The sequence below is a fragment of the Ylistrum balloti genome, unplaced genomic scaffold, assembly GCF_031769215.1.
Source record: "Ylistrum balloti isolate Yb309-2 unplaced genomic scaffold, AGI_CSIRO_Ybal_v1 Utg370202, whole genome shotgun sequence".
NCBI lineage: Eukaryota > Metazoa > Mollusca > Bivalvia > Pectinida > Pectinidae > Ylistrum > Ylistrum balloti.
In genome coordinates this window covers 330,551-355,983 of record NW_026782176.1, presented here as the reverse complement: position 1 = coordinate 355,983, position 25,433 = coordinate 330,551, and the positions used below count along the sequence as shown (strand labels likewise).

Genomic DNA, 25,433 nt, shown 5'->3' with positions numbered 1-25,433 from the left:
GAATATGTACTTACTAAACGAATAAAGTGAAGTGTCAATTCAAAAACGATAATCATTGTGTACTTAAGCGACGCATGACGGCCAGGATGAATTGCTGCGGAAGCTGAGCATGTGAATTACATACGTGAGCTTGGGAATATGGTAAAAGGTGTGCATAGGCTAGTGAGTTTATAAACAGCAGTGATTTGTGTGTGTGTGTGTGTGTATTTATTTGGCTTTATCTTAACATCGTCCGATTTGTCCGGCTCACTGATCCCCGATGGCTTAATTTTTTACTTAAATATGAATATACATTAAATTACAAATCAAATTCACAGAAAAGATTTATCAAATACCAGCAGATTTCTTTTAGTTATTCTTGTTCTATGTCTAACGTGTAGATTGAGTCTAATTTTTGTGTTAAAACCAGGAAAAGGCAACAAGGACTGAGGGGAAATAACTCAATTGTAATGTAAAGGGGAGTAGTATAATGGAGAATACAGTAATTATAAGGTTATACAGTTGTACCTGTAACCCTGTATCCTCAAATTCTACAGCAGTACCATTGATTCACAACAAAATCTTATCAAATAACTAAATAATATGAAATAAATCTTGTTTTATGTAAAGGGATAGAGCATTTCTAATTTTTATGCATTTAGGTCTATAGGCATCTGCATATTGATGCTGTCCTGCTGGCCAAGACTATTTTCTGATTGGTTGGAAATTTGAAAGATTACTCATTCTCCATCTCTTGGCAGTGTATGGAACGAAAATCAATAAGTTTTTCAATCTGATATTTGGTTTATACTCGGACTGATGATTAATGACTAACATCAATACGATTTACATACTGTACATTTGTGTCATTAAGTGAACAAAATCTGTCTTAAATGTGACCAATAATGGCTGCCGATTTTACTTCTTTTTCGAACATCCTGTAGTTTCTCTTATTTGCCTTTGAAAGCTCATAATCACCAACATTCAGTGTTGAACGACAAAATGCGCTATGGAAAACAGCTGACTTTCATATACTTTGTTTCCATCTTTCAAGACTTGAAAAGACTTAAACAATCTTTACTTGTTTAAGGAATATATATATATATAATGAATATATCTGTCTCAGAACATAGAAATTAAATCCATTTTTTTCTATTATCTAACTGATGCACAACTTTACTGGTTAAACATATATGTGTTGGATTACCTGACTGATAAGAATTGTTTATATTCTATTTTAGGTTACTTTATTAAGTCTAAGAAGATGCATAGATTTGAGAAAATGAAGCGATAAAAAATGAAGAGAAGCTTGATATTATCACACTGTCAGTAATACTAATTTACACAGGTAAGTGTTGATACCTTTAAACTAGTCATATGATTTATTCAAATGTTAGCATTATGTATGACTAACAGTGTTCTATAAATAACAGACCAATGTTATATATTTTATTGTGTTACTGTTTCACAGCTCATACTACTTGTATATACTTGAGCAGTGACAAAATTCAACATGTTACTGGGTTCAATACATATCAGCACCATAGGTAGAAATTGCCTGTGCTGAAATTGGTTCACCATCCTCACCTGATGGATTGTTGGTGAGGTCATCGGGCAATTTTCCAAATACGAAAGCAAAATTTTCAAATGTAAAGGAATTTTGTAAAAAAATATTCCCTGTAAAATTTCCCATTGGAAAGAAAATTTACTTTAATCTAATAGCTAGAAAGACTGGATTTCCACTAATTTTGATCTGAAACAACATTGAGGTAGAGCAGTCATTTCTTAAAAGATAAGGTTGGTTTGTTTCTGTGGGAAAGAAGGTAGAGTTCAAAGAAAAAAACTGTCTAACATATGCTAAACCTTCATAAAACCTTAATGGATTTCAACAAAGTTTGGTGAGAAACATAATTTGATCAATATTGCTTTGTGAATAAATAACAGCTTGACCTGTTTCAGATTCTAAAGTTACGGAAACTTTCTTTTTCAGATAAACATGGATGTCAATGATCTTGATTTGAGCCCTGTACAGGAACGGACAAGTCTGTGTGACTCTGAGTCATCTAGTGTTGCTAACATGAACTATTCTGGCCCAGACTCCCCCAACAAGGCAGTCAGATCTCACTCCAGGGGAGGCTACCACAGTAAATCCGATCAGAACAAACCTCCAGAGTCTACAGAGGTGGTGTTCATCTTCTGTAACAAGCCATTCATTAAATCCTGTACAGGAATGCTTCGTATACTTCAGATTGTAAGTGTCTCTTATCATCAGATGTTAGGTTCTTCTTCTGTTCCCGCTTGGAGATCAACAATCCATTATTATTGGTTAGCATATGTAAAAATCTTAATCAGAACACATCTCCATTTACTTATACCATACATCCATGAGACCTTTTTCTTTCAATCAAATAAAAATCCTCACTGTTTGGTCAAAGGTCTAGAATTTTTAATCCTTTTCAGAAAAATGTTGTCATTAATTGCTTGAGAAGGGTCAGAGTTACCTATAGCCATTATGTTGTGTCTGTCATTGTGTGCCGTGCGCCTTCTGCTATTCATTAACTGTCTGCATGTTTAAATTATTCTCACATCCTGTCTGTGGGATTCCAACTTACCAGAAATGATCTTGAGATGACCCAAGTCTTGTTATTTGTCCCCAAATCATTTCTAACATGTTTGAAGTAGGTATTGTGTGCAGAAAAATTGTGATCATGCAATCACTTTGCAAAATTACCTCTGAGGTTACCCTGTCAAAGTTCCAAACTATCAATGTAGCAGCCATAGTGGCCATTTTTTAAGGTGATTGCACAATCATGGCTTTCTTGAACAATACTTTTTTTAAACTCAAGTTTCACTGGTGAGATCCAGCTCATCCTTAACTGAAATGATCATAAGATCGCTCAGACCATGTGTTGCTATTTTTCACATCTGTGAAAAATCTCATATTGCCACCATGGAAGAAAACTACAATTTTGAGTATAATTTGCTTAAAGTCCATTGACAATCATTAAAATCTTGTTAGAAAGATTTGCATAGGATGACATTTGGATGATATGCACATATATAAATCTGGATGATCCCCAGGGGCTGATGGGCATGGTCAAAAAGGATGAAATTGAAAAAAGACAAGTATAGTTTACTCAGAAAACTTCATTTTTGAGCAAAATAAATTCAGACATGGTTAGACTCCTTTACAGGGATTGCAGTTAATGTTATGCACAGTCGACATTAGTTTGTAAATATTGTAGATGTCGTCTTTGTTTTATCTTGACCATGTGTAAGACAAACTATATGCTCAACATGTTATGAAGTATAAAATAAAGCCAATTATTCTTATTAACACACATGCAATATGGCTCAAGTTATATTACTTTGTTATCAAGTTATGTTACAAGAACAACATTTATAGAACTCATGTGACGAATGAGGCACATCTTGTTATATCACTGGTGAGGCTGGGCTGGAAAAGGAAATTAAAAACTAATTCTTTGAAATTCATCTGTAGAAATGACTAGATTTTGTTTAAGTGTGTATGAGCACATCCTTGGATGAAGGCAACTTGATTTGTATAAATTATGGCAGAGGTGCTAGGTGCAGTTCATTCTTCATTGGTATAGTCTAGAGCAAATTTTGGTAAAGAATTAATTTTGTATAAGTATAAACAGTGTATGGGGACAGAAGGACAGGACTCTTGTATGCAGTATGTAAATGAAAGATAAAGCTTTGAAATCCTCCCTCTTAAGAAGGAAGGATTTTTGACCAAAGTTGTCCTAAAACATCATTAGGTTGAGGGAATTCAACTTGGTATAAATCAATGGTCTGGCCCCCCTTGGGACAGAAAGAATAGGTCAGATAAATGAGATACTGGGTAAAATATCTTTTCCTTCCGTTTGTACAGAGCAATTGTGACCAAACCTAACAAGGCAAGTGATAAAAGCCCATTGATCCTCTTCATTTCTTAGCTTCAGTTAATTTAATTAAGACCATATTTGGAAGTCAACTCAACCCAATGCTGTGAGATGTCAATGAGCAAAATGATGTATTTATGAAAAACCGTTAATACATGTACCAAGTGAGAGGTGCATACAGATCCATTGGACCTCTTGTTTATTTACTTTCCTGCACTCCTTATTAAATTTATCACCAGATTTTATCATCGGTGTCCATGGTGGGCTTGACCTCTTCTTTTGGACATGAGGATGTAGACTTTCTCCGGTTACCCCTCAGTTGGCACTTTCGTGTGATGTTGTTTGTCCTCGTCCTCAGCCTCACCACCACCATTTTCATTTGGCTCATCCACAGCACAGGACTAAGCTACATGTTACCAGTCAACTGGTACTTCATAGTGAGTATGTGATATCAAGTAGTAAGACATTTGTATTACAAATAGACCATTTACCACAGTATATAAGATTTGTGGAATATTTAGAAAATCATCAAAATTTACCATTTGCCATCGAGGAGTTTTGGTTTTTCAAATCGTCCTCTGTCTGTGGTCAGTTTTCTGTAGTCCCTTTTTCAGTCCTTAAACTATTCTTGTTATCACTATTTTTTGAGAAGGACTGGATTAATTTTTTCAAATGTCATAAATAGATACCTCTTGTTCAGACTGATTTCAGGAAGAACATGGCCTACAGACCACTATCTTGGATTTCAACTTGTTATTGATATTTCTGGAGAAGTACTGGATGGATCATGTGCCCATTTGATTTTATGGCGGATGAGAAAAGCAAAATGGCTGACAGACAGCCATCTTGGATTTTATTATAGTTTCTTATTGCTATTACTAGAGAAGTTTGATATATTTAAGGTCCCATTGGCCATTGATCAGATCAACAACATGGCCAACAGGCAACCATCTTAGTTAGATGGGAGAAACAAAATGGCTGACAGGGGGCTTGTTGGATTTGTGACGTTTAAAGTTTGCTCTGGTTATTTTTTGAGAATGAATGGATATTTTTATACACCATCAAAAGATGAGATGTCCACTAAATAACTTGAATTATTTTCTACTGATCAACTTCAAACTTCATAGCGAGATTCATCATCATGATAGCTTGCACAAGTTTTATCACCATAATTTTCTGACCATAATTCATGGAGTTATGGCCCTTACTTAAGTACTAAAACAGTGTCCACGTGATATCTTCAACAGTTTCCAACGGATACACTTATAATTTCAGTGGGATGTTCATTACCACCAGACAAGTATGATAACCAACAGTATTCCCTTGTTATTTATTGAGTGATGACCTTTGGAAGACAGATCATCTCAGACTGTTATTACCATTGACGCTTGGTGATTTACTCAAGTTTCTTCCACCATGACACAACTGACACTGTCTGTAAATGACCTAAATGTGTTGATCAGACATCAAACATCACTGTCCTCCCACACCTTGTTGCAAAATGCTCATGTAACCTTTGATGGGCATATTATGCCGCGCCTCACAGAACTATATAGGTTTCGCTTGGCCTCTTTTTGTGCCCTTTTGATTTTGGTACCATTAGATATGGAAAATGGGCAACCATCTTAAATTTGACAGTTTGTATGGCCATGTGATCTCATTCTGTTTCTCTGGTGTCTATCTCCAGCTTTCCACTGCGTACAACTTCTTCTGAATAAACCAAAGGCGAAGTGTAATGTTATTTGTTTGGAAGGAGCTTTAGATGAAACTGAACAAAGTTTACAAAACATGAAAAAGACCATGAATTATTTTTTTGGGTCAGATTTGTAAAATATATCAAATGCCTTCTTCTGATTAATCAAAAGTACTTGAATCAAGACTTTTGGCTGGTTGGTTTCTGGGATGAAGCCTAACAAATCTTGCGAAAATAAATGACCTTGACCAATATTTAGTGTCACAGGAGTCAGTGTTTATTAAAGGATTTCAAGGACATCTTTATAGTAATAAAAAAGGCCTAGTATTATTACATTTGGCTTGTAGGAAGGAACTAGATCAGGATTGTGAAGAGAAATGACTTCAACCCAAATTAAAGGTTACAGGTGTCAAATTTGTTAAAACATTCAAACAACCTCATCTGATCAACCAACAGGTCTAGAATTACATTTGGCAGTTAGACTCCAGGCAAACCTGACAGAGTTTGCAAAAAGAAATGACCTGGACTCATATTTGACATCACAGAAGTTAAATTTCTGAAAACAACTCCTTTCCATTATCTAAATGGTATTTGACTGGACAGTTACTAGGATGAAATTCAACAAAGTTTGCAAAAAGAAATCACCTTGGCCATACAAAGGTCTTGGGAGTCAAATATGTTGAAACATACATGCAACTTTTTCTCAATAACCAAAAAGCCTAGAATTATTATGTTCAGTTTGATGAAGCCTGACAAAGTCAGCAAAATAGTGCCCTTGAGCCACATTGAAGGTCACATGGGTCAAATATGTTATGATCTTCAAAAGTCTTCTTTTTACCACACGGCCTATTGCTAGTATCATGTTTCTTAGCTGGTATATTCCTGGTATGAAGTTCAACAAAGCTTGGGAAAAGGAAGGATTTTGACCCATATTCAAGGTTACAGGGGTCATATTGTTTAAAACCTTCTCTATATGATATGAAATGTAAATGCTTGATTTTTCTTTTTTAGGTCATCATGTTTCATTAATTATGCACTGTCTGTCATATCAATTTTTCTTACTTTTAAACTTCTTTCTATTTCCATGAGTAGGAATCAGCTTAAACTAACAGGAATAGTCCTGGGATGGTCACCATCAAGTGTTCTTAATTTTGTGGTTAGTCTGAAATCCAATATGGCCACTCTGGCTGTCATCTTGAAAATTTTTTTTTTAAACTTCTTATCATGTTCCACTGGTGAGGAACTCAAATATGTATTTTAAGTAAGTAAAACAAGTGTTTTTGTCGTTGCTGCTTAAATAATCATAACCATTTTAATACCTTAATAACTACAGCTGCTGTTATATCATAGGTGTTTATAGTCAAATGACAGTTCAGGCTTCTTGTTAACTTTTTCATGTTCCATTCATGGTGCCACTCAGCTGACCATTAGTAGGGATGTTAAGGACAGCTGAATCTCAGATGGTCCTGAACTAGTGTTATTTTTCTGATCAGTTTGAAAATCAATATGGCTGCCTTGACTGCCATCTTGAAAAACATTCTACCAATTTGTACCATTGAGCTGAAAATTGGTGGAGATGTCAAAGAGAGGGAGCTAAGAAAGTATTGTTTTTTTTTCAATCTCATCAAAAAATCACCAGAAATTTAGCTGAAACTTACTTTAAATGATCCTGAGATGGTCCTGTCCAAGTGTTCCTTTTTTTTGCTACTTTTGTTCGAAATTCTTCATGTTTTTACATCTTGAATCACACATGTTCAAATTGACTTCAGTTCCACTGGTGTAACTGTACTGAAATTTTGTAGAAATGTTGAATTGAAGAGTGTTGTTTTCTCTGTAGCCTTTACTGCTGAAGTATTCAGAACTGCCATAATCATTTAATTCCCTCTACTACTATACAGCTGTTATAGCCAGATGACATTATCATTTTGAGACTTTTTAACTGTTTTATTCCAACAAAAGATATATATTATGTCAAGGAATATATATATAGCTTGGACAAAGTGAGACAAAATTATTCCTGGGGTCAGAAGGGTCGGATCTAATAATAGGGGATGTAGAGAAAATGCTTGAAAAATCTGTTTTTGATTAGGAATTCCAGGTTTCTGTCCCCATTATTATTGGATTATCTTAGATGACTCGTGTCACTTAGTTTACTTTAAACAGATGAATGATGAATTATCTTAGATGACTCCTGTCACTTAGTTTACATTAAACAGATGAATGATGGATTATCTTAGATGACTCCTGTCACTTAGTTTACATTAAACAGATGAATGATGGATTATCTTAGATGACTCCTGTCACTTAGTTTACATTAAACAGATGAATGATGGATTATCTTAGAACACTCCTGTCACTTAGTTTACTTTAAACAGATGAATGATGAATTATCTTAGATGACTCCTGTCACTTAGTTTACATTAAACAGATGAATGATGAATTATCTTAGATGACTCCTGTCACTTTGTTTACATTAAACAGATGAATGATGGATTATCTTAGAACACTCATGTCACTTATTTTAATGTGGTACCTTGTTACTCAGTGATACTTGGCTCTTAGATTTATTTATCTGTGAAAGAATGGGAGGTATGACAAAATTTTGGCACAAGAACTTGCCAGCAATATGAACCATGTCAGATGCTGTTTTCATGTTACTGATAATGATGTGATTTTCTCCAACTCATCAGAAATACAAGGGAGACAATCCAAATATTAATCAACCAATTTTCATCAACCAATTTTCAAGTTTCCAATAATAGTTTGTGAGTCACAAGTAGGTTGGAAATATCCAAAAAATAAACCACTGTTGACCGCTCCAAATCAGATCCTAATGATCAACACATGCTATGATAAAGCTTTGGAAATGCAAACCGTACACTAGGAGGACGCTATGATAGTATAATGATGGGAAAATGTAAAGAAAGTACTCCAGGTGACATATAATGATTGGAAAATGTAAAGAAAGTACTCCAGGTGACCATTTTTTTGCTATGAGAAAAAAATGAGGTTTTGAAAGAGAAACCAATTTTCATGATGTAATACTTACCATAACTTAAGTATGCAAATACAGTACCTGCATACATCTTTGTAGCCCAAAGAACAAAGATTCAAATATCCTGCCCTCCTACCATCATATGACACATATTTTGATGAGAGAGCCAAAGAGTGATCTCCCTTCCTCAAAACATTTATGGAGCTGAAAAGGGCAGTCAAGATGAGGAGTAAAGGGGAGGAATAAATTGTGGGACTTCGTAAAGTTATGGTAAGTATTACATCATGAAAATTGGTTTTACATAAAAAAAACTAACTAAAAAAAAACTATTGTAATGAAATTATTTTGACCAAATGAATTTTGTTTGGGATATCCTTTAGTGAAGGAGACACAATGACCTCATGTAGGCTGATGTAGGAACCAATATTTGAAATAAAGGTAAACATAACAAAATCACTCTGTTTGGATGAATGTATTGTGGTGAAATTTTGTTTGGTTCTTTAAAGTATCTTATCTCTAGGGGAAAAAAAATACAATTGTGAATAAAAATGTGGAAGCTAAAAAAATCAGATGCACGATGCAGGCCATATGGGCCTCTTGTTGTAGTGGATGTGTTTTGATTTTACTTTAAATGACTACTCTCAGGCTGCTGTAGCTGTTTGATGTTATAGACCAGAATAATATCTAATATATGTAATGATTATTGAATCAATATACAGGTTGCCAGAGACGTCTTTTTTAACTGTTTCCACTTAATATTATTTATTCTTACTGCATATTTCACACCTTCACAATACAACAGTGTGGGTAATAAATCAGTCCACTGTACATCTCATCCCCTTTAATAGGAAATCAGGATTACATGGCCATGAAAAGGGACTGTGTGCAGTGGACCATGGTAACACACCTGTAAGAAAAGGGGAGATAATCAATAAGTTAATGATCCAGTCGCAGATACAAATGAATTCATCAATTTGAATTGTACTATATATACATGTACACTCATCACTATGCCTTACAGTTTGTTGGATTTTCACATATTTCACATCCACAGTTGGCAACACGTCATTTTTTACAAATTCTGTGTTGGGGAATGTTAAATATCCTCTTCTTTTTCTGCGAAAGTCTGCGATCTCTTCAAAATTATTTCTTTGTTCACCAAATGACATTCTTTGATAGATTTTTACAGGAAGTAATTGAACAGGTGTAATTAATTCTTTGTTACTGGAAAACACAACTGAACACTGATACATGTCCTTGACCCCTTTATCTCACTGAACACTGATACATGTACTTGACCCCTCCATCTCACTGAACACTGATACATGTCCTTGACCCCTCCGTCTTACGAAACACTGATACATGTACTTGACCCCTCTATCTCGCTGAACACTGATACATGTCCTTGACCCCTCCGTCTTACTGAACACTGATACATGTCCTTGACCCCTCTATCTCACTGAACACTGATACTTGTCCTTGACCCCTCCATCTCACTGAACACTGATACATGTCCTTGACCCCTCCATTTCACTGAACACTGATACATGTCCTTGACCCCTCCATTTCACTGAACACTGATACATGTCCTTGACCCCTCCATTTCTCTGAACACTGATACATGTCCTTGACCCCTCCATTTCTCTGAACACTGATACATGTCCTTGACCCCTCCATCTCACTGAACACTGATACATGTACTTGACCCCTCCATCTCTGACTGGTAGTTATATATAGAGTGGAACCTCAGTCATCCGGACACCCATCATTCATCTGGATGATGAGTTTTTGGACTGCCAAGTTTAGTCAACCAGTGAATCTGATCAGAGTGACCTCCCTTGGTTATATAATAGCGAAGTTGTACGTAGGATGATGCGGATTTTTTTATGAATTTCTCTGTCGTATTGACTGTAAACACATTGTTTTATTACATGTTTCATTTTTATAAATAATCACATACATGTATGCATTAAAATCACTGGAGTTAAAGTTGTGTTATTAAAGTCCAATATTGTAGGCAATTCATTGAATATAAAATGTGAATGTTATTTTTTCTCAGAAGCTCTAAAAGTCCATGCTTTCTGAATAAGACAGGCATTGTATATGTGTTTACATGTCTTTTAGTTGTTGGTTGTTGGTTTCTCAATCAATATTATGATTTTGCATTTGTCTGGAATTATTCTTTTTTTTTTAAACCATGAAGATAAGATGGTTGGCTTTTCAGATTGCCCTTTATCAATGGTAGGTCCATCAGTAAACTTACTGACTTCGCTGTTTTTGAAAAATACTACATGGATATTTCTCAAACTTCATGTTGAGGTTTCCCTTGGTACCTAGTTCTGCCCATTGCTTTCTGGGGCTGATTAGAAAAACAAAATGGCTAACAGGTTGCCATCTTGGATTTTAGCAGTTGAAGTTTGTCATCACTAGATCTCAAAAAGTACTGGAAGGATCAAACTTCATAGTCACGTTTACTTTGGTCCCTGTTTTGAACCCATTGAAATTTGTTATCTAATCGATTCAAATATTTTTCTGATACAATCACAAATCTGAAACACATTTTCCTTAAAGAAGGAATTCCACAAATTTTATTAAGATTTGATGGGTAAAGTTTTCAGCTGAACATTTTACAAACACTGTTTTTTGGACACAGGAGACAGAAGAGTTTCAGATTAAACTGTTTGTAAATGGTACGGAAATTTGTAAATGGTACGGAAATTTGTAAATGGTACGGAAATTTGTAAATGGTACGGAAATCGGAAATTTGTAAATGGTACGGAAATTTGTAAGTGGTACGGAAATTTGTAAATGGTACAGAAATTTGTAAGTGGTACGGAAATTTGTAAATGGTACGGAAATTTGTAAATGGTACGGAAATTTGTAAGTGGTACGGAAATTTGTAAATGGTACGGAAATTTGTAAATGGTACGGAAATTTGTAAGTGGTACGGAAATTTGTAACTGGTACGGAAATTTGTAAGTGGTACGGAAATTTGTAAATGGTGCAGAAATTTGTAACTGGTACGGAAATTTGTAAGTGATACGGAAATTTGTAAATGGTACGGAAATTTGTAAGTGGTACAGAAATATTTCTGAAGCTACTACCAGAGAAATGCTTGAAACATTTAAACTGAAATAGAAAAAATTGTAACAAGTTTGTAGTTTAAGGGTTATGTGTGTCACAAATGAAACAATGTATCCATTTTATTTATATGTGAATTGACAGTATTCTTGTATAATGTGTTTGTCAACAGGACATGGTTGTGTACTCGGTGCTTTCCTTCCTGTATCTCGTCGGATCCTCACTGGTGGCCAGTGCTTTTGACTTTTATCAGAAAATGGGCAGTGATGTTCCTAGCTCCACCATCCACAAACTCATACTATGTGTGGTACGTTCTCACGCAATCATCTACAACCTTCTGTATCATCACTTTCTTTAAGTGTTTGAAATTTAATAAAAATCGATATTTTCATCCCTGGTTTATTTATTCAGCTTTATAATTCTTTATTTCTTTCATCATGACTGAGTTATGATTAAGCAAGATGTTTTTGTATCAAAACTGCAGTAAAATTGACAGTTTCTTCACTGTTTTTGGCACAGAGTTGCTCACTTAAGTAGAGGTTATGTGACTGGGATGTATAAAGCAGGATACAAACCCTTCAGATCCCATCTTATAAAGGTCAAAGGACACACATTATTGTTCCCATCAAGGGAGTTTAAAGGGAAACAGATGAAACTCCGGAACCATTCATGATGACAAAATTTCATGTGATCATTGAAATGTAAAACAGCCTTTCTCTAAAATGTGATGTTTATTTTGTGTATTTACATAAGCCATCATATCATGTGTTTCTTTGTCATCTATTTGTGATTCTTCAAACTTCTAACTCACCTGGTTCAAATGACTGATGAGCTTATCTAATATCGTACAAGGTGTGTTTAAGTATCACTACAGGTCATGAATGACACAGGAGATTTTGACCAAATTTGGTTGCATCCTTTGGGAAAAAGGGAACAATTTTGTATAAATGGAGGGTTTATAACCATCAGAAATACTTTGATCACTTTTGCTATAGAAGTCAAGGGATTTTGACAAATTTGGGTATTGAAGTGTCATTGTGTAGACAGAATACAGTATTTCTATAAACTATTGATATGGGTTAGACAAAGGGGCAGGGCCCAATGGGGAAAAGAGAGGTCGAACCTTTTACATCCTTCTGTTTCAACAAACCAAACCAGGTTAGAAATATAGGTCCATTGGCCTCTTATTTTTAAATGAAGGGTTCTGGCACCTTTTAAGGTTCAAAGGTGGGGTACATTAGGGGAAATAGAAGGAAAAGTGGGGCACATTAGGGGAAATAGAAGGAAAAGTGGGGCACATTAGGGGAAATAGAAGGAAAAGTGGGGCACATTAGGGGAAATAGAAGGAAAAGTGGGGCACATTAGGGGAAATAGAAGGAAACATTTAAAATTATTCATCATTATGGGAGTTTGAACCGTTTGATTACTTAGGTATTTGTAGTCAGATGTTCTTATGTGAGGGTTGATAGAAATTACACTTCACATGATGTTTGATAACCAGTGTCATCCATCAGAATTTGCAAGAGTTATGGGACTTTGAATGCAGAAAATATACCATACAGTCAGATTTTCACCAAATTTGGTTTGTGTGTTTCTGTACATGAGATATCACTTTGATTCAATAACCATTGGATAATGCTGTAAATCTACTACTTAATTACTTTCAGCACACTGTGTGTTTGTAATCAGATTTGTTCATATCCACAAGAGTTAAGGGGTTTGAATGCTGGTACAAAGGACATTTTCTCAAGAACAGCTGGTGCGATTGATTTCTAACTTGGTATAAATTATTCTTATGGATTTTTGGGACAAAGTTACCCTTATTAAGTCAGTACCATGCAGTTCCACTTTTCATGTTGCACTGGTGTATGAAACCTTTTGTGTGCTAGCTTATAGACAGGGCCGTTCCATCATGATGGTCTTGTTGACTTTTTACCATTTCAAGGTCACAGGGATTGAATTTTTTAAGCTTCTTAAACAACTTCGAACAAAAATAAAAAATCTCAGAATTCAGATTTATATATAAATGACCTTGGCCCACTCTGGAGGTCACAGAGATTAAATGTATTAAGAAGTTAATGTTTCTTGTTGGTCATGGTATTTTTGCATGCTTGGGAAAAAGGCTTTCAAGTTTTCTGATGTTGACTTAACTAACAAACTGATAAAGTTCCTGTTAAAGCTGCAGAACAGCTGAGCAACTCAGTAATTCAGTAATTTCAGTAATGTTAGGCCTGTGCATTTCTAGGTTGAATAGGTAAGCAATTGATAAAATTGACCCAGGAATGCTATCATTGAAAACTTTAATACAAAAAACCAAAGGTCCAACTAAAAATCTTCAAAAATTCCCCAAGTTACCAGCAAGGGGCACCATTTCCCTGCAAAATAACTGTACAAAGTCATGTGTCAAATAAACCTGATAATTAACAAACCGTGATTGTATGATGATCTGTTTCAGGTGGTTGGCTATGTCTGTATGTTTATATACGGTCTCACAGCTCTGATTGGATACAGACGATGGAGAATACAGCAAAGATTGTTCAAAAGAAAACGCTTGCTAGATGATGAGGAAGATATGGAGATTTAGCCATAGAAATCCTTGGAGGAAAAGAACGGAACAGATGAGGTTTCAAGATCTAGCCATGAAATTAACTCTCCCTCAAACGAAGTTGGGTGGATTTCTTATTTTTTTGTTCCATTCCCCTCAAATGAAGTGGACAACAACACATATGTTACAATTAGGGTGAATACTGTTTCCGGGACGATGCAATATTTGAAAGATAAAAACAATGGAAAACGGCACTGTGATGTGAATATCAGTTTTGTAAGCAGATATTTTTCTGTGGTAAACAACAGAAAAGCATGTAAGTCATGCCACTTTTGTAAAGACTGTGGCGATTTGGTTGCTGGTCATCCAAGTTAGATGTCCATACCTGCCTTTACAGACTTACTGAGAGCTGCGAGAAAATCAATGTAACAGCTGGATTATCTATTGCTAAAATCTTCTTCTTATGAACCAAAAGTCTTTTCTGATGGTAAACATATCATTACTACTTTCAGACACTCAAATGCATTTCATGCACCAGAAGCACTGTTTGTTTAATCATGAAATGCTAACATTTCCAGGGTTTGTACAAGTTAACCAATTCAAGCAAAGTACATGTGATTGCTTGAACTGAGAATACACATCCATTTTTTAGGATTTGTTTCAGACAGGTCCACTTGTGTTGGTATTTAATATTTTTCTAGCACAAAAACAAAACAGATATTTGCAGAAATGCAGAACAGATTGTCAAATTGTGCATAAAAAAATAAAATTCCTATATGGAATATACTTGTTTGGTTTTTATTTTACCCAGCAACTATATTTGTGTATTGAATTGAATAATTCCCAAAATTTTCAGTTTTTCAGTTTTAGCTCATTTGATTCATATTGTTTCTGGCTGACAATATCTTTGTCGAGATTGTTGTTAGGATCTTCCAACAGACTATTGGCATACCTAACTATGCCCCTTTGTTTGCTGACTTGTTTTTAGATCACCTGAGAGGAAGTCTCAAGTGATGTATTGCAATCAGGTCATCTGTCCTAAACAATATACATTTTCAACTTCTTATCAATAACCAGAAAGCCCAAGGTCATGGTGTAGGCCAGTAGCAGGCTGGGATGATGGGATAGTAAGTTTGTTCAAAGGAATGACCTTGACATATTTTCAAGGTCACATGGGTCAAATGTGTTAAAACCTATAAACAACTTCCTCTCAATAACAAAATGACCTAGTGTCATGATATTGGACTAGTAGCATACTAGTGATGAAGGGCTATCAAGTTTGTTCAAATTAATGGCTTTGACCTATTTTCTTCTCAATAACTGGAAGGCCCAGAATCACCATATTGGTCAGGTTTGTTCAAATGAATGACACTGACTTTCATTCAAGGTCACAGGGGTCAAATATGCCAAACTACAACAAACGTCAGTCCTGTTTAATTGAACATTAAGACCTTAAAAACAATAAAAACTTAAAGTATGGGTATATAAGTTCTGTTCTGTCAGTCCCAAAGCTGGGACTGATGGACAGGTTCTAAATCTGCCCAAAGACCTGAAGACCTCAGGGGACTGTTAAGGCCACGGGCCTCTTGTTGTTTTCTTTTGAGGCCCAATTTAACGAAAAGCTAACGAAACAAGTCACAAAGACCTTGCCAAGACACTGATTTTCACTTTCAGATATATGAATGTCGCCTTGTCTTCAGATACGAAATTGATTTACCTTGTCCATCGTATATACCTACCAGAAATGTGAATCAAAGACAGGTCAGACTTTTCTACATCAGCCGCTTATCTCGATCTTTTCCTACAACGAAACCAACTTTGACATCTTTCCGCCAAGCTGTATGAGACGCATGATGATTTCAATTTCCCTATTGTGAATTTTCCATTTCTGGGTTGCAACATTCCTTCTTCCCCAACCTATGATATTCAAGAGCCTGTTTCCATTATCACAATTTCAGGACAAGAAATTTCTAACTGACGGATAAACTCATAACACAGGGTTTCAAAAGATGCAGATTGATGAAAATTATAGGGAAATTTTAAGGTCGTTATAGTGATGTCATTGAGAAATATGCTATTTCTTGTTCCGATATGAAGCTGGACCTGTCCAGTGCTCATTGGTTTGACTGATGGTTCCGTTGTTCTTTACCTTGTTCTCATTTGAGAACGCGGCATTACTTACTTAGACTAACCAAGGTTTATATGGCGGGTGTAAGCGGTGAAACAGAAGACGCTCGCTCTTCCGAACACATAGTCTTATTTTAATTGTAATTTTTAAGGAGTCTTCGTGTAAACTTTTTTTGTTCATATTTTGCCCGAGGTTTGTTGAATTTGGGTTTGGATTATAATTAAGTTATCATGTTGTATTTCCATGTGTTTTAGTCTCTGGTGACCAGGCTTCAAAAAGTGGTGTTAAACAGGAATTGAGTAAAGACTAGGGTACATTTTGATGTATCAGCTCCAAACCTCTATAAAGTATAATGATAACCTTAAGTATTTGAATGCTGTTTTAACTGCATTGAAATTAAAGCCGTCATCCTGAGGTTAACTAATGCCCCCTCCCCCGGTGATCTGTCACCATGGCAACCAAATTTTTTTCATGTCTAATGTTTTGAATATAATACGGTTAATATTTTAATTACCATCTTCAGAGGCCTTATATATCAATTTTCAGCATAATCAGACAATATTTCAATTTCAACCAATCAGAAGCCTCCATTACACATAATGTGTCACGTGACAGGCTTTAATTACTCCATTTGATCAAGTTTCATTAAAATTGAGCTAAGTTAATTACTCAAAATCCTGTGTATAGCGACGTGGTTGCCATTGACTTGGACCATTATTTTTTTAAGCTAGTGCCCAGCACAGTCAGAAACACTGAATCTTTGGGTTCTTCTTCATGTTGGTTGTTTATAAATAACGGAAGATCAGCCTTTGGAATGTCCTCTTTTAACTCAAAACGACCTGCCTATTGCGAGGACGTGAACATTATTAGCAGGGATGTCGACAGTACGGTAATTTTCCCCCCGAGACACACCCTTTACGATAATCTATCCTAGTTTGAGACGCATGGGACCCTTCCATTTGTCCTACCTTTTGAACCATGACATTGTGTGCCCACGACCTATTTTTTAGAGACATGTTAACGAATTTCGCACACGTGCTTTTGAATTAAGGGTTTGCTACTATGTCTGGTCTAGTAGTTTTTAGAAGCGGTGTACTAGCATCTCATAGGCACGACTCATGCCGCCCATCCTTCTCTTCATTGGTTTTAGATGATTTACATATTTATTAACCGTACTTCGTTTGTCCCCCCGTCCTTCTCTAGCTTGGTTTTAGATGATTTACATATTTATTAACCGTACTTCGTTTGTCCGCCCGTCCTTCTCTACATTGGTTTTAGGTGATTTACATATTTATTAACCGTACTTCGTTTGTCCGACCGTCCATCTCTGCATTGTTTTTAGGTGATTTACAGGGTTTATTAAGCGTACTTTGTTTGCCCGTCCGTCCATATCTACCTTGGTTTTGGATGATGCCTGGAAGTTTTCATCGGTCATACATCAAAACTGTAGTAAAATTGTGAATTATGACATATCAATGTATTTTAACCAGATAATAAGAAGCATTTTGTAATATAATGTTGAAAATAAGAATGACAGTGTGAAAAACTGTGTTTTGAAGAAATAAAGTTGGAAACCAATTTTGTCTTAAAATGAGTTTTTAATGCAAGACCAGTGTATACATCCGGTGTGTAAATGAGGAGTGACAAATATACGCCTGGCATAGATCTCTTTTATTCTGTAGTTGGGTGACAGCATACAGAGGTTAGATAAAGTGTAACATTTTAACCTAGGTCTAAGGACACGTATAGGTACATAGAACAGTATTTCTCTACTAATAACATAGGCTGACCTGTGTACTACAAATGAACTATAATGTTATGCATAAAAGATTGCTGACCATGTGTAAGGATGGTGTGTAAGTTAATATCTGGTCACTGAGGACCTAAGGTTGGTATACACGTGTGAATGTTAATATCTGGTCACTGAGGACATAAGGTTGGTATACACGTGTGTAAGTTAATATCTGGTCACTGAGGATCTAAGTTGGTATACACGTGTGTAGGTTCATATCTGGTCACTGAGGACCTAAGGTTGGTATACATGTAAGTTAATATCTGGTCACTGAGGACCTAAGGTTGGTATACACGTGTGTATGTTAATATCTGGTCACTGAGGACCTAAGTTGGCATACACGTGTGTTGGTTAATATCTGGTCACTGAGGACCCAAGGTTGGTATACACGTGTGTAAGTTAATATCTGGTCACTGAGGACCTAAGTTGGTATACACGTGTGTAGGTTCATATCTGGTCACTGAGGACCTAAGGTTGGTATACATGAAAGTTAATATCTGGTCACTGAGGACCTAAGGTTGGTATACACATGTGTATGTTAATATCTGGTCACTGAGGACATAAGGATGTTATACACGTGTGTAAGTTAATATCTGGTCACTGAAGACCTAAGGTTGGTATACACGGGTGATATTTAATATCTGATCACTGAGGACCTAAGGTTGGTATACACGTGTGTTGGTTACTATCTGGTCACTGAGGACCTAAGGTTGGTATACACGTGTGCAAGTTAATATCACTGTGTGTAGGTTCATATCTGGTTGAGGACCTAAGGTTGGTATACATGTAAGTTAATATCTGGTCACTGAGGACCTAAGGTTGGTATACACATGTGTATGTTAATATCTGGTCACTGAGGACCTAAGGTTGGTATACACGTGTGTTGGTTACTATCTGGTCACTGAGGACCTAAGTATACACTTGTGTTAGATAATATCTGGTGATTGAGGACCTAAGGTTGGTATACACGTGTGTTAGATAATATCTGGTGATTGAGGACCTAAGGTTGGTATACACGTGTGTTAGATAATATCTGAGGACCTAAGGTTGATATACATGTGTGTAAATAAATATCTGGTCACTGAAGACCTAAGGTTGGTATAAGGTTGGTATACACGTGTGTTAGATAATATCTGGTGATTGAGGACCTAAGGTTGGTATACACGTGTGTTAGATAATATCTGGTCACGGAGGACCTACGGTTGGTATACACGTGTGTTGGTTAATATCTGGTAACTGAGGACCTAAGGTTGATATACATGTGTGTAAATAAATATCTGGTCACTGAAGACCTAAGGTTGATATACACGTGTGTTGGTTAATACCTGGTCACTGAGGACCTAAGGTTGGTATACACGTGTGTAAGTGAATATCTGGTCACTGAGGACCTAAGGTTGATATACACGTGTGTAAGTTAATATCTGGTCACTGAAGACCTAAGGTTGATATACACGTGTGTAAGTTAATATCTGGTCACTGAGGACACACGTGTGTGGAAAAATCCCGTATATAATGTGATCGATTGTTTATGTTTGATTACAGTTGCATACTATTCACAACAACATGTCAACAATTACATATCAGTTATAAAATATGTCACCTGATCAACATTGTAAGAGTTCGTAGGCGACATGTTATATATTGAAGTTCGCTCCAGTTCACATCACGACACTCAACCACAGTTCGTAACACTGGTTGGTTTCATTACTTTTGAATGTCTTTGAAATAAAACATATCTTTTCCTAACCGTCTCGTGTTTCCATCCAAACCGTCAATGATTTTAATAATATACATAAATCTCTTGTTCTTTCTTGAAAGTTTCATCCATAATGCTCCTCTTGAAATGACATCGATCTGGTAGTGTACACACGAATCAATTACATTTTTTATATTTATTTTTGACACAATGTTATTCACCACATATATACCGTAATATTATGTATTTGTCAGCACGTAACAATCATGCATATGATGATATTTACATATATGGTTTGCTAGTTCTCACGATCAGGATAATCAAAAGGATTTATCTCTGGAGGTGGTACATAAATAAATATTAACTAGACTTCATAAAAAACATTATTTAACAACAAAGACTTCAATCAGTTCCACCTACAGCTTAGATATCAGTTCCTCCTACAGCTAAGATGCTTGTTCCACCTACAGCTGTCAGTTCCACCTACAGCTGTCAGTTCCACCTACAGCTGTCAGTTCCACCTACAGCTGTCAGTTCCACCTACAACCGTCAGTTCAACCTACAACCGTCAGTTCCACCTACAGCTGTCAGTTCCAACTACAATTATCAGTTCCACCTACTGCTAAAATTTTGTTCCACCTACAGCTATGCTGCTAGTTCCTCACACAGCTAAATTTTTAGTTTCTCCTACAGCTAAGATGTCAGTTATGCATTTTTAATGTAAATGCTAGCTTCTAAATATTTACCAAACAAGTTTGTAAAAACCATTGGTAGTAAACCCACAAAGAAACTGATCATGGTTTGCTATCTGTCTTAATAATCGTAGTGATCTGACCATACTGTATCTAATCAACCCGCGATCAAACTAATCACATTATTACAGGTGTGATACCATAAAACAATTACATTGTAACACCTGTGCGTGGTATTACATAACATGACACCTGTAGTCAAGCGTGTGAGGACCTGAACGTCAACATAGTCTATTGACATCATTTGATATGTGATCGGCCTAACCTCAACAGCGGTCTCTTTTCGTGAACATAGTCTACTGACATCATCTGATATGTTATCAACCTAACCCGAACAGCGGTCTCTTTTCGTGAACATAGTCTATTGACATCATCTGATATGTGATCGGCCTAACCTCAACAGCGGTCTCTTTTCGTGAACATAGTCTACAGACATCATCTGATATGTGTCGACCTAACCCCAACAGCGGTCTCTTTTCGTGAACATAGTCTATTGACATCATCTGATATGTGTGGACCTAACCTCAACAGCGGTCTCTTTTCGTGAACATAGTCTACAGACATCGTCTGATATGTGATCAACCTAACCCCAACAGCGGTCTCTTTTCGTGAACATAGTCTATTGACATCATCTGATATGTGAATGACCTAACCCCAACAGCGGTCTCTTTTCGTGAACATAGTCTATTGACATCATCTGATATGTGAATGACCTAACCCCAACAGCGGTCTCTTTTCGTGAACATAGTCTATTGCCATCATCTGATATGTGTCGACCTAACCCCAACAGCGGTCTCTTTTCGTGAACATAGTCTATTGACATCATCTGATATGTGTCGACCTAACCCCAACAGCGGTCTCTTTTCGTGAACATAGTCTATTGACATCATCTGATATGTGTCGACCTAACCCCAACAGCGGTCTCTTTTCGTGAACATAGTCTATTGACATCATCTGATATGTGAATGACCTAACCCCAACAGCGGTCTCTTTTCGTGAACATAGTCTATTGACATCATCTGATATGTGTCGACCTAACCCCAACAGCGGTCTCTTTTCGTGAACATAGTCTATTGACATCATCTGATATGTGTCGACCTAACCCCAACAGCGGTCTCTTTTCGTGAACATAGTCTACAGACATCGTCTGATGTGTGTCGACCTAACCCCAACAGCGGTCTTTGCTTTTCGTGAACATAGTCTATTGACATCATCTGATATGTGTCGACCTAACCCCAACAGCGGTCTCTTTTCGTGAACATAGTCTATTGACATCATCTGATATGTGTCGACCTAACCCCAACAGCGGTCTCTTTTCGTGAACATAGTCTATTGACATCATCTGATATGTGAATGACCTAACCCCAACAGCGGTCTCTTTTCGTGAACATAGTCTATTGACATCATCTGATATGTGTCGACCTAACCCCAACAGCGGTCTCTTTTCGTGAACATAGTCTATTGACATCATCTGATATGTGTCGACCTAACCCCAACAGCGGTCTCTTTTCGTGAACATAGTCTACAGACATCGTCTGATGTGTGTCGACCTAACCCCAACAGCGGTCTTTGCTTTTCGTGAACATAGTCTATTGACATCATCTGATATGTGTCGACCTAACCCCAACAGCGGTCTCTTTTCGTGAACATAGTCTATTGACATCATCTGATATGTGTCGACCTAACCCCAACAGCGGTCTCTTTTCGTGAACATAGTCTATTGACATCATCTGATATGTGAATGACCTAACCCCAACAGCGGTCTCTTTTCGTGAACATAGTCTATTGACATCATCTGATATGTGTCGACCTAACCCCAACAGCGGTCTCTTTTCGTGAACATAGTCTATTGACATCATCTGATATGTGTCGACCTAACCCCAACAGCGGTCTCTTTTCGTGAACATAGTCTACAGACATCGTCTGATGTGTGTCGACCTAACCCCAACAGCGGTCTTTGCTTTTCGTGAACATAGTCTATTGACATCATCTGATATGTGTCGACCTAACCTCAACAGCGGTCTCTTTTCGTGATTTACATACATCCAATAGGCAGAGCAGGTTGGTACTCTGAAAGGCTGGTGTTGATATTGTCAATATCATTAATAAAAAGCAAATAAAACTACATTCATCACCACCTATTCCGATTAATAAAAAGAGGTACGTTAAAAGTAACAACAGATAAACAACAATACTTCACAATTTTCAGTCAAATCTTAAAAAATATCCGTCGTAAAACTATTAATTCAAAACTGGACTTCATATTCGCAAAGACTGAAAACGCCAAAACGAGTTGGAATCAATGACACTCTGAAACGTTATTATGGTAGTATTCTCAATATTGGACAGTGCACGGAGTGAAATGGCTTGCATGACTGGCTCGTGGTTATTGCTTAGACAGAAGAGGGTGGCGTCGTATCTCTTTTGTACACAACTTTATAATTAATACGCAAACCAATAGTCTCAGTCGTGTCGAATGTTCTTTTCCTTGTCATAGCTGTTTCGCCGCTTTGGGCGAAGACAGAACAACAGTAAAAAGAAAATAGGGAAAATATTTGACGCCTAAATTTCCGACCGGAGATACAATAAAGAAAGAAGTTGATTGTATGGTTGAGATACATTAACAATTCTGATACTGTCTTTGCCAGGTAAAACGCTGCCTTTTGCTGCTGATTCTGTTCATTCCAGGACTTAGTCATGATGAGAATGATATTCATCGGCAGGGTCGTAAGTAAAAATGTAAAGGATACCATCAGAAGCATTATGGTTAATTTCCTGTTTACTTCACATGAGGAATGTTTCATTTTCGAATTACATCCAATGTCGGTTCTTTCTTTACTTAGTAAAAGTGTACGTTCATTTTTAGCTATGCACACTTTCTGAATTATACGTCCGTTGAGCAATGATAAAATTACAAATGGAACAAACGAATATATACCGGCATCCACCCATACCCACACATCGTTGACCAAGTCCGTGAAACTCTGTCCGGCATCACAGATATAGACTGTATTTGTTGTGTTTGTTTTTTCGTGTCGCAATTGTACGGTCCAAAAAAAGTGCGAATTTACAATGCAAAGTGACAGAATTGGTATAAGCACGGTGAACCGCGCTTTTTTGAGTCGACAAAGATTAGAGGCTTGCAAAGGGTAGCAAACTGCGATGTACCGTTCTACTGTAACTGCTACTATGAGCCATACGGACGAATCGCTGCACACGTAACCCAGGAAAGCTACAAGCTTGCAAGTCCAGTTAGTTTGGTCCTTTATGTCAAAAGAAGAAAGCTGAGCAATCCAAAGTCGCAGCAAGCCTATGTAGATTACAAGAAGGTCCATCATAGCCAGCGCCCCCAGGTAGGTATATGTTGATACCTTACCACTGTAAGCACGAAAGACAACGAAAGACAGGATGTTCCCGATGGTACCAATGAAGATCATCACCGGCGGGACATAGAGAAGTAAATACTTGTGAATACGGAAGGCTGTGAAGTCTTCCAGTGGAATACTCGGCACGCTAAAGTAGTTGAGAAGTTGTTCCTCACTGGACAAGTTGAGGCTGGATAAGAGGAGGCTGCGTTCGTCCTGATTCATCTGCTGAATCTGGTATAAAATGTGCTGAATGTCCAGCTCCGGCTTTGTCATTTCGTCTCTGTTGATGAGAAAACATAAATTACATCAGTTTATATCAATTTTATCAGTAAGGAGTGATCGGTGTTGACGCTGGTGTTAAGTTATCAGTAAAATTCCCATAATTCCGAGAGAATGCCCAGCAATAGAATCCACAAAAATATAGCCAAGTGAACGAGAACAAAAATAGTTTTAGGGACCCCCAGAGACTTGTGTGTGCACCTACCCCAAGGGACTTGTATGTGTCTTACCCCTAGTGACTCATGTGTGCCCCCACCCCTCGGGAATTGTGTGTTCCTCCCCCACCCCTACTGACTCGTGTGTGCCCTCGCTCCTAAGTACTTAGTCTCTGGCTTATATCTTTGAATAGTTGAGCTTTCCACCCAATACCCATTATAATACTGTAGAATCATGTATTATCATAAGGTTCAATTTTCACAATCATGATGTCTGGCACAACGCTATTTACTCGGCAACATCTGTGAAACAGTTGAGAACCCCACCCTATAATTATATATAGCATTGCTAGGCATCAATAAATAACACAATCGTAATGTCAAAATTTGCCCTGGGGTGTGCCCCACCCCTCGGAACCTTGTTTCTGGATTATATCTTTGAAACGGTTGAGATCCTTACCCCATAACCGTATATAGCAATGATGGGCATCAAGAGACAGAACTGGTCCTTGTGTGTGTCTACACCCCTCTTGACGTAACATCTGAGTTATGCCTTGCAAATGGTTGAGACTCCTACCCCATAACCATATATAGCATTTCTAGTCGTCAAAAGATAGATTCAATCAATGTTACAATTTGCCATGGGTGTACGGAATTAATATCTTGGTTATTACTTGGAAACAACTGAGATCCCCAAACCATAACTTTATATAGCATTGCTAGGCAGCAAGAGATAAACTCAACAGTGATGTAAAGAGTGACCTTGGGGTGTGGCCCCACCCCGCGGGGCTTAGTTTCTTGGGTTGCGGTGTGGCCCTCCCCTCGGGTCTTAGTTTCTCGGGTTTGGGTGTGGCCCCACCCCTCGGGGCTTAGTTTCTTGGGTTGGGGTGTGGCCCCACCCCTCGGGGCTTAGTTTCTTGGGTTGCGGTGTGGCCCTCCCCTCAGGGCTTAGTTTCTCGGGTTGGGGTGTGGGGTGTGGCCCCACCACTCGGGGCTTAGTTTCTTGGGTTGGGGTGTGGCCCCCACCCCTCGGGGCTTAGTTTCTTGGGTTACATCTGCTAGGCA

The 25,433-nt window shown here is 37.2% G+C and overlaps 2 protein-coding genes across 2 annotated transcripts; one reads left to right on the top strand and one right to left on the bottom strand.

Annotated features, from left to right (window-relative positions):
* The first annotated feature begins 75 nt into the window (after positions 1–75).
* On the top strand, positions 76–14,980 carry LOC132551485 (uncharacterized). Its single transcript, XM_060215630.1, has 6 exons — positions 76–148; positions 1,221–1,327; positions 1,970–2,230; positions 4,124–4,321; positions 11,826–11,960; positions 14,109–14,980. The coding sequence occupies exons 3-6, from the start codon at positions 1,976–1,978 to the stop codon at positions 14,235–14,237; spliced, it is 717 nt and encodes a 238-aa protein (XP_060071613.1). The 5' UTR covers positions 76–148; positions 1,221–1,327; positions 1,970–1,975; the 3' UTR covers positions 14,238–14,980.
* Positions 14,981–22,959: 7,979 nt separating this feature from the next.
* On the bottom strand, positions 22,960–24,207 carry LOC132551483 (growth hormone secretagogue receptor type 1-like). Its single transcript, XM_060215627.1, has one exon. The coding sequence runs from the start codon at positions 24,205–24,207 to the stop codon at positions 22,960–22,962; it is 1,248 nt and encodes a 415-aa protein (XP_060071610.1).
* Between the last annotated feature and the right edge of the window lie 1,226 nt (positions 24,208–25,433).

Coding starts and splice junctions, on each gene's coding strand:
- LOC132551485 (XM_060215630.1), top strand. CDS start 1,976: ATGGATGTCAATGATCTTGATTTGAGCCCTGTACAGGAACGGACAAGT. Junction 4,322..11,825: donor CAGTCAACTGGTACTTCATA/GTGAGTATGTGA, acceptor GTTTGTCAACAG/GACATGGTTGTGTACTCGGT. Junction 11,961..14,108: donor ACAAACTCATACTATGTGTG/GTACGTTCTCAC, acceptor GATCTGTTTCAG/GTGGTTGGCTATGTCTGTAT.
- LOC132551483 (XM_060215627.1), bottom strand. CDS start 24,207: ATGACAAAGCCGGAGCTGGACATTCAGCACATTTTATACCAGATTCAG.